Raw genomic sequence first — 10,499 nt, 5'->3', positions numbered from 1 at the left:
CCCTGGCATTGTGGTCCTTTGTGGAATGCAGCCAAGTCAACGCTCTGTGGTCCGTTTCAAGGTCGAATGTCCTTCCCAAGAGGTAGTACCTCAAGCTTTCCAAGGCCCACTTGATGGCCAGGCACTCCTTCTCTACCGCTGAATAGCGGGTCTCTCTCTGTAATAGCTTGCGACTGAGGTAAGCTATCGGTTTTTCTTCTCCCTTGGGCCCCTGGACCAACACGGCTCCTAGACCCACCGCTGACGCGTCTACTTGGACCAGGAAACCTTGGGAGAAGTCCGGGCTCTGCAACACTGGCCTGGAGCACATCTTCTCCTTCAGGGCCCTAAATGCTGCCTCGCAGTCCTCAGTCCACCGAATGGGGTTTGGTACCCCCTTACCCAGCAGATCCGTTAGGGGTGCTGCTATGGAGGCGAAGTCCGGGATGAACCTCCGGTACCATCCCACCAGGCCCAGAAATGACCTCACCTCCTTCTTGGTCTTCGGCCTTGGGCTCTGGCTCTGGGGTCGTAGCTGTCCATTGCCCAGATGGTACCCCAGGTATTGTGCCTCCTGTTTTGCCCATTCGCATTTCCCCATGTTTAGGGTCAGGCCAGCCTCAGCAATCTTCTGCAGCACTTGTTGCAGGTGGGACAGATGCTCCTCCCATGAGCTACTGTGGACGACAACGTCGTCCAGATAGGCAGCGGCCCACTCCTCACATCCTTGTAGGACCCTGTCCATCAGCCTCTGGAACGTGGCTGGGGCCCCGTGCAGCCCAAACGGTAGGACCGTGAATTGGTAAAGGCCCGCCGGAGTCCTGAAAGCTGTGTAAGGCCTCGATGCTGTATCCAAGGGAACCTGCCAGTAGCCCTTGCAGAGGTCCAAGGTAGTTATAAATTTTGCCTTTCCCACTCTTTCCAAGAGGTCATCTACCCGTGGCATTGGGTAGGCGTCAAACTGGGATTGGGCGTTGAGCTTCCGAAAGTCGATGCAGACACGGATAGACCCGTCTTTCTTCGGGACAATCACCACTGGGCTGCACCACTCGCTTGTAGATGGCTCAATCACTCTCAGCTCCTTCATCATCTTAATTTCTTCCTTCAATGGCTCCACTAAACGTTCCGGTACCCGGTACGGCCTCTGCCTGGCCGGCGTGTTATCTGTGAGGTGGATGGCATGGTGGATCAGCGCTGTGCGCCCCGGCCTCTGACGAAGCAACGCTGGAAACTGGTCTAATAGACCCTGCAACTCCTGACGCTTGATGTCGTCTAGGTGATTCAAATCCAACACAGACATCTTCCTTTCCGCACCTTCCACACCGTCCTCTTCCTCTTCACCCGTCACCTTCCGTACCAGCATGGCTGACGCAGGTTTCTTCTCCGGTGACTCCTTCCACTCCTTCAAAAGATTGACATGATAGGTCTGCTTTGCCTTTCCCTTGTCTGGGTGATGGACCTCGTATGTTACTGGCCCCATCTTGCGTACCACGGTATATGGGCCTTGCCATTTTGCCAGAAGTTTGCTCGTTGAGGTAGGTAGCAAAAGTAGCACTCTCTGGCCTGGTTGGTATTGCCGTAGTCGTGCATGCTGATCATACCACCGCTTCTGGGATCGTTGTGTTGCCTGCAGGTTCTCCCTTGCCTGGTCTCTGTACTGCTCGAGTCGCTCCCTCATCTCCAGTACGTATTGCACGATGCCTCGCTCCTCTGGCTTGGCTGTCGTACCCTCTTCCCAGCTTTCCCTCAGCAGATCCAGCGGTCCCCGTACCTGCCAACCATAGAGAAGCTCGAATGGTGAGAACCCGGTGGATGCTTGGGGGACTTCTCGGTAAGCGAAGAGGACAAATGGCAGCCATTTGTCCCAGTCTTTTCCAGTATCCGCCACAAATTTCCGTAGCATGTTTTTCAGTGTCTGGTTGAACCTTTCTACTAGTCCGTCTGTCTGTGGATGGTATGGGGTTGTCTTGATGGCAGTGATGCCCAGTTGCCGGTACAACTGCCCCATCAGCCGCGATGTAAAGTTGGTGCCTTGGTCTGTCAGGATCTCTTCAGGTATTCCCACCCGGGAGAAAAGTTGTACCAGGGCACGGACGATGTTTGGTGAAGTTGCTGTGCGCAGTGGAAAAGCTTCCGGATATCTTGTTGCGTAATCACTGATGACAAGGATGTAGCGATGTCCCGCACTGCTTTTCTCCAGCGGTCCCACAATGTCCATGGCGATCCGCCTAAAGGGCTCAGAGAGCACAGGGAGAGGGTGCAATGAGGCCCTGTGCTGCCGCGGCACAGCACTGGTCTTCTGACAGGTTGGGCAAGAGTTGCAGTAGGTGCGAACATCAGCATACAATGTTGGCCAATGAAACCGAGAGCTAACACGTGCAAATGTTTTCTGTTGGCCCAGGTGACCAGCCCACGGGACAGAGTGTGCTAGGTGTAAGACGAGTGGGCGGCAGCTAACCGGGACAACAAGGCGAGATTTATCCCCAGCTTGTACATACAAAATGTCATTCTTAACCACACATTTTTCTTCACATAGGTTAGAGGGTTGATCAGACATCGCTTTTTCAAACATAGCTTTTAACGTCACATCCCCTTTCTGTAGCTCCGCTATATTTTCTGGTTCTTGCCAACCAATACCCTCCGGGTACTCTGCAGCAACCTCCGAGGTTGGTGTGCCCAGGTACTTCTCCAGACGTTTCAGTCTGCGTGATTTTATTGGGCCTCTGTCTCCACCCTGACACAGACTTTCATCCATGTCTGGTAGAGGTTGGAGTCCTGCCCTGCCCCACCATTAGCAGGTATGTCTGCCCTTGTACTTCTAATAGTACTTCGGCCTGCGGATACCGCTTCACATCCCCGTGAACACACTGCACCCCAACTGTATTCACATAGTCTACATTTGACCCAAAACCTGATTTGACCATTGATAAGGCACTCCCCGTGTCCAATAAAGCCTGTAGGCAGCATCCATTCACAGTCACATGACATGCCGAGAGACTCTCACGGCCCCTGCGCAGCTCGACATCCCCTTCTCTTGGGACATAGCAGTACCCCGACAGTTTAGCTTTGCGCGCTGGACACACAGACGCTTTATGCCCTGTCTGCTGACAGTAAAAGCACACCAGTTCTTTGGGCCTTCCTCCTGGCGGATTCCAGCCTGGTGCAGAGTCTGCTGGCATCGCACCTCTCCGTTCCACCCCCGGGTGGGTGCGCCCAGTACCTGATGGTGGTTGAGTGCGAAGAGTCCCGCGATGAGCGTTCAGGTACTGTTGAGCCAGTTTCGCTGCTGCCACTCCTGCCGTTGGCTCATGCTCGCGAACCCAGGTGCGTGTCTCAACCGGAAGAACCCTTAGGAGCTGCTCCAGGATTATGGCCTCACCAATCTCCTCCTTGGAGTGTTCCCTCGGTCGAACCCAACGCTCGTACAGGTTCTTCAGGCGGTGGTAGGTCTCCGTCGGCGATTCCCCTGCCGGAACTGTGGCTGACCGGAACCTCTGTCGGTACGTCTCAGGTGAAATGTCGTACTTCTCAAGTAAAGCCTCCTTCAGCTCGTCGTACACCTCTGCCTGCTCCTCGTCCATCGCCAGGTAAGCCTCCAATGCTCGTCCTGTTAGCAGTGGAACTAGCCGACAACTCCACTCCTCCTCAGGCCACCTCCAGGTCCTGGCTAGGCGCTCAAACCGTCGAAGGTAGTTCTCGATGTCATCGCCAGGTTGGAGAGATGGCATCGTTGGTTCCATCCGCTGGGGCGGCCCTCTCAGCACTGGCACACCTGGGGAGTCTCTGTGGTAGCCCGCTCTGCGCTGACTAGCTACCCTCGAAGCAGCTGGCGTTGGCAGCTCCAAACGTGGACTCTCTCCATCTGAGTCCGGCCTAGCTGCCTCCACAATGGACTCCCGTAGGCCCCGGAGCTCCAGCAGAAACCGCTCTTCTCTGCGCTGCTGTGCGTTCAAGAAGTGTTGCATCAAAGAGACCATTCCCTCCTCAGGTTTGGCACCGGGAATCACCGACTCTGCACTCCCGTCCGACTTCCAGTCCTCATCATCCTGCATCACAGCTGTCACCTTCCCCTGCGACCGCAGCCTAGGTCCAGGTTTTCTGCCTTTCGGTGCTGTCTTGCGAGTAGCCATCCCACTTCTGACACCAACTGTGGTGAGTGAGCTCTGCTGCTCACTCGAGACGTGGAACGCCGTGCAAAAACAACCAAAAAAAAGATGGCTTGCTCGCAGATAGTGAGTTTATTCAGTCCAAAAGTATAGTGCAGAAAAGAATCAGGTGCAGTATTTACAGTTGCTCCAAAAACCCTGCGGGTGCAACAGACAAAAAAAAAAAAAAAACAGAATGATAAGGACAACTATGGATGAGGAAATCAACCTGGAAAAAAACTGCTCAAATAAAAGGACTGTCTCTTCTCTTTGTCAACACTCTCTCACCAACCAACTCGCTCTCCGTCCAGTCTACTCTCCCCCACAAGGGAGTTTGGCCACTCTTCTTAAAGGCCTGGCCCCGCCCCCTTCAACTGGGTGGAACCATTCTCCAGACCGTTCTGGAAACTAAACATTTATAATCCCAATATTCACCTTTAAACAAGTATAAATTAATCGCCCATATTCCCACAATAATTCTCAGATTCATAACATAAGAATACCCCACAAATAATGACTAGGACCAAATAATAACAACAAACAAAAGTGGTTTCGTCGGACCCGCGCCTCGCGCCGAGGCGACACTGCAATGACGTCAAAAGTGAGCGTCGCCCAGCTGTCCGGTTTTGCCGGCGCGACGCGGGAGTCCGACTACTCCCGACACGTAAGTACTGACACAAGAAACCAAAACCAACAAAAGTGACAAGTGTACGTGGTTAGGCGTAACAAGATGTAATGGTGGTGAAATGTCCAAATGGCCGCACGATTGCGTGTGCACCCGCTCTCTGCGGCCAATCAGCTGGTGCGTGTGTGTGTGTGTTTGTGTGTGCGCACAGTCCGGGGCTGCTCAGTGGGAAACAAACCGGCGGTTTGTCACAACAAGTCTCCCAGAGTTTCACATACTTACTATACATGTACTGTATCATTTAAGAAGTTTAGTTCAGAAACCTTCTCCGTACATTTGCGTAAGAAATATCTGCTTCGTAAAATGGTGCATCTCAAACTACCACAATAATGATTATGTATCTTTTGATATCAATAATAATCTAGATCTGTGTCTCTGTGCCCTAACCCACCATGTCCAGTCAAACCACTCATGACCACAATTTCTTGCAGCAATTCACTGCAGAGATCACTGTGACAACCTTCACAAATATTTAAATGAGATCTGTTTTTGACCAACCCCATTTTCTGTTTAACAGTCATGTGTGAATGTGTTGACCCTTTTCTAATAAAAGGGTATTTTCACAGAGGGTTACTTTAGAGTCAAGCTGAGCTGACAGCAAAGCTGAACACAATGGATGATCAGGATATCTATGCCAATGTTGAGGAACCATCAGGACCTCACGTCAAGTGGGAAAGAGTGAAGAGTGCAGTGGAGACCGACAGAACTGGACCTGTACAGTCAGGTAACATACACGTGCCAATAAAGCACTGATGTGCACATTACATATGTGAAGCAAAACTGACTTAACAAACAAGTATGCTAGTGAGTCTGCACAGTCTCATACATGAGACTGTCATACACTTAAGGTAATTACATGTACTTCTTCCACCAGCTGACTAGGTTCAGGCACACTCCAACCTAAAGAGGGCAAACTAATATGATTGGGGCAATAACGGACTGAGCAGCCACTGTCCTAGAATTAGTGAGAAGGTATTTACAGGAGGGCTGGAAAGCGAGACTGAGTTGGAATAGTCGAATCAGAACTTTAATTGAGTTGTAATGTTGGAATGTGCTGCTGTCACACCATTTTCATTGAGGTTTTGTTAGAATTATTACTTCTACCTCTGTCTCACATCAGCCGTTACATGTTATACTGTACTGTATCTTCCCCTGTTTCCTGAGGTCAGTTAGACTTTGTCAGTCTATTCAGTTGAAGCTATATTGCTTAGGTTTTGGTTTTGTTGCCCCCTTTAAGGACACAGAACAAAACTTTATTGTTATTTTGTTGTCTTTTTTAATTTTATTAAATCTTTTTGGAAATCCACTTCCTCTTGCCCACATGCTCGGTCCTCCTCGATCCTCCACACAGAAAAGAAGATGCTGTAAGGTGTGAGTTGACACCTGTGAACCACCTGGAAGGGAGTTAACCCAGTGATAAAGGGTAGTAAGAATTTATGAACATGCTCAACCCAGGGAAGGGTTTCATTGACTGTTAGCTGCAAAAAATGACTCCAATCACAAAATCAGATGCAGACAGGGATAATAAGAATAATAAAAAGTATAGTATAGAGTATAAACACATCACAATTCCTGTCTTCTGATTTCAGCTCTCCAGGGAAGCAACACAGTAAGAAACAGTTCCTACAGAGCCTCCACAGTGATTCTGGGTGTGCTGTGTCTCCTCCTGCTGGTTGGACTCATAACTTTATTTGTCTTATGTAAGTACTCTATTAGCAAACTGATAAACCAGTGGGTGGTGCTGCACTCAAAAAAAGCAGGCCTCAAACCTGGACTTTATGTAATTTAATTACATGTAAATGTAACCATGTAATTTTATCACATAAATACCAGGTTAGAGGCGACATCTGATGTAAAGTTTTGCAGCCGGGTTAGGGTTATGCCATTAAATTAAGGATTACATAAAGTTAATGCAATTTTACACATAAACTTTGTGTTGGTGAGAAATAAATACATAAAATAATATAAATCATACCTCATTGATTTCCTTGGGCAAATAGTGTTCTTGCCCCTGATCCATTCCCTCACTGGAGGTGAGCGACCCATAACCATAAACTGATGAAATAGTTAAAGTTAATATGAAATTCCTAATTATCTGTACATCAGGTACAGCATTTGAACAAAACACAAGCTTTATGTGTAAAATTGCATTAACTTAATGTAATCTAATGGCATAACCCACCTGACCAACCTGTTTCATACTGTAGATTTCAAGTAAAGGTTATTCAGGGTTTTTTTTGGCACATAGTATATGTTTGAGCAAATTTGCATTATGTTTATTTAAATAAACACATAACCATTTGAAAACCTAACCGTTAAAAATTATAGATATGTTTATTAGGGGTAGGAGTCATTTTTTCAGTGTTAACAATAGTTATTTTGCTGTTTATGTGCCAACACAGACAATGAGTGCAGCTCAAAGTGGGAAACGAAGAGGATCCAGTTACAGACCAGTTACAACAACCTGACTGAAGAAAAAGACCAGTTACAGACCAGTTACAACAACCTGACTGAAGAAAAAGACCAGTTAGAGACCAGTTACAACAATTTGACTGAAGAAAAAGACCAGTTACAGACCACTTACAACAATTTGACTAAAGAAAAACACCAGTTACAGACCAGTTACAACAACCTGACTCAAAAAACTGACCAGCTCCAAAAACAAATTCAAGACATTCACACAGAACTTCAAAGAAAGCTTGAGGGTAAACATTTATTTAATTTTTCCTGCTGGACATGTTCTGTTTGCAGCCTCAGCCACCACCGTAACTACAGAGACTAAAATGTTTTACTCTGGCATGAATTATATGATAATTACAAAAGAATATCAAGATAGTTCACACCAACCAAGATTAAAAAAAAATTAAGGTGCAGTTTCTAGTCTTTGGCTTTGATGGTCACAACTCTGCCTGCTAAATTGTCACTGTAGAAAAAAAATATTCAAGATTCAAAAAACTTTATTCTTCCCAGAGGGAAATTGCTTTTGATTGCTGTCACAGATATAGGTACACACAAAGAAGTAAAATTATAATTTAAAAATGGTAACACATATACACGTACACACATTCACATCAAAATTACTACAATAGCTACTGTAAAATTTTATTACAGGTTGACCCTTTCAGAAAGGAGGAGTTGTACAGGGGAGCACAGACTTTCAGCATCCTTGGGCTAGTTTCATCAGGTCCTGCAGTCTTTGTGGGGTGGAGCTTGCTTACAGTAGTTCTCTTTTCACCTGATGTGCTGCAATGATTTGTGAGGTGGGGTTGGTTGAGTCATGTGAGGGTGATGGGGAGCCTGTCGTGAAAGGCAAGGGGTTTAGAGACCCAACCTGGAATCTGTTAAAGAAGTTACTGATATTTTACAGCTGAAAAGCAAGCTGTGTTATAAATATTTTACATTTTATCAGGAAAAATGTGCAACAACATTTACCATTGATGGTCTATGTCCAGAAAAAAAGAGGAAAAACGGAAGTACTGTAATATGTAATGTGTGGCTGAAATGTGGCTAAAAATTGTCATATCCTACAACACCCAGAATGCATTGTACTCTGACGAATCACCTGACGTACCGTGAATGGACCTACCTGTCTTTTAGCTCCGCCTCCTCTCACCACGACCATTACTGAGGCAGGTACAGAAAAAACAGCACTGGTTTTAGTCTATGAGCCCATGGCAATCAATCTCCTGAGATGTTTCAGAGGACTTTTGCAGAAGAATAAATGATCATTTCTTTGCATAGGAAATATGGAGGAATCTGAATGTCCCTTCATTTTTAAATACTACTTGCCATCATTTGGGTCAACCCCATTGAAAATCTTTGAGGTTTTCCTTTAAGTTCGTTGGCGCTGTCCTCAGACCCCTCAGTCACCTGGCTGCAACACAGTCTGTCAGTCCATCAATGTCCTCACCATGAGGTTCACACAGCGCCTCCCAGTCAGTGTCTTTAAAGTTGCTTTGCAGGGCAACACGGTCCTCATCTGTCCACCTTTTAACAGTATACAGTATATATGTTTGTATAAGTTGTTACTTTGTGGAAGATGAGCCAATAATATATATTTTTTTATTTGAAACAGCTCTATATTCCCAAGAATGGAAGTATTTTTCTGGTAGTTTCTATTACATTTCATCAACGATGAAATCCTGGCAAGAAAGTAGAAACGACTGCCTGCAGAAAAAGTCAGACCTGGTGATTATCAACAGTTCTGAGGAGCAGGTGAGTGTTCAGAAAAACAGTCAGTAATGGCACATAAGCAAACTACAGCATGAAATCAATGACTAATTGTTCGTCTCTGCCAAGGAATTCATAAGAAGTTGGAAAAAACGAGCCTGGATCGGACTGACGGACGCTGAGACAGAGGGGACATGGAAGTGGGTGGACGGGACTCTGCTGGAGAGACCGAGGTTCACATTGTTTTCATCACGACAAAATGTTGATACAGTATATAACAAATTATTCATACAGTACTGTACACTACCGTTCAAAAGTTTGGGGTCACTTAGAAATGTCCATATTTTTGACAGAAAGGCACTTCTTTTTGCTATGAAGATAACGTTAAACGATTCAAAAATAGACTGTTTACATCAATAATGTGGTAAATGACTATTCTAGCTGCAAATGTCTGATTTTTGATGCAATATTTACTTAGGTGTATAGAGGCCCATTTCTAGCACTGCACTTTCACTGCAGTGTAGTAATGGTACAAAGTGTCTGCTGATTGCGTCAGAAGGCCCAGATTACCTAAACAAATTAGCATCCAGAATGCCAAAGACCTGCCATGCTGTACATGTAATTGCTGCAAATAGAGGGTTCTTTGACGGGAGCAAAGTTTGAGGATTAAAAAACATTATTATTTCAAATACAAATAATTATTTTTAACCTTTTCAATGAGACTACATTTTCCATTCATTTTACAACTCATGCTGGTAAATAAAATTGTGACTTTTAATGGAAAAGACAAAATTGTCTGGGTGACCCCAAACTTTTGAACGGTAGTGCAAACATTTTGATTGTTAAACTAAGTGACGTGTTATTTACAGTATGCATACAGTGGGCATTAAGGAGTATTCATTTGTGTTTCAGGTTTTGGGCAGAATCTGAACCAAACAATGCAGGAAATGAAGACTGTGGAGAATTAAAGAACTTTGGTTCACAAAATGGCTGGAATGATCTAACATGCAATTCTAAGAATTATTGGGTCTGTAAAACACCACTCAAAAACTATTTTAGACTCACCAAACCCTAATAAAGATGTTTTATGTTCTATGTACTGTATTAGATTATTAAAAAAAAGAAAAACAATATACTTCAAAATATACTTTGATTTTTATCAGCCAGATAATTTTGAACTAGCAGTGTGTAAAAGCATGAAGTTCAATAACAAAAATTGTTTTTTACAGTATTGTTGTTGTTCTGGCTTGAAGTGGTACAACTCCATGCAGTCCTTGTCATCAGCAGGATTCAGCCCACCAAGCTGCCAAGTTGGTACAGGGAAGGCAGTCAGAGACAGTTTGAATATAGATGTAGACTTTCTAGGCTGGATTTGAATCAATGTAGAAAGTCCTCAATCCTTTGTCAGTGCAGATCCATCTACCCATTCAGACGGTAAAGATCTGTCTGCTCAGATCACAAAGAGCATAACTTTTATTGAGCATAACAATGGGAAACAAACTGATTTACTTCACTGTACC

The 10,499-nt window shown here is 45.5% G+C and overlaps 1 protein-coding gene across 1 annotated transcript in view; it reads left to right on the top strand.

The window, feature by feature from the left end:
- The first annotated feature begins 4,718 nt into the window (after positions 1–4,718).
- LOC114843184 (uncharacterized) overlaps positions 4,719–10,499 on the top strand; it is a 26,981-nt gene continuing 21,200 nt past the window's right edge. Inside the window, exons 1-4 of the mRNA XM_055508189.1 lie at positions 4,719–4,788; positions 5,376–5,533; positions 6,399–6,509; positions 7,212–7,585. Of these exons, the coding sequence (XP_055364164.1) occupies positions 5,422–5,533; positions 6,399–6,509; positions 7,212–7,585 (597 nt within the window). The 5' untranslated portion in view covers positions 4,719–4,788; positions 5,376–5,421. The remainder of the gene's footprint in view (positions 4,789–5,375; positions 5,534–6,398; positions 6,510–7,211; positions 7,586–10,499) is intronic.

This window comes from Betta splendens, chromosome 1 (assembly GCF_900634795.4).
Source record: "Betta splendens chromosome 1, fBetSpl5.4, whole genome shotgun sequence".
In the NCBI taxonomy this organism is placed as follows: Eukaryota; Metazoa; Chordata; class Actinopteri; order Anabantiformes; family Osphronemidae; genus Betta; species Betta splendens.
Note: the sequence above shows the minus strand (reverse complement) of the source record. Positions and strands in the feature narration are given on the sequence as shown.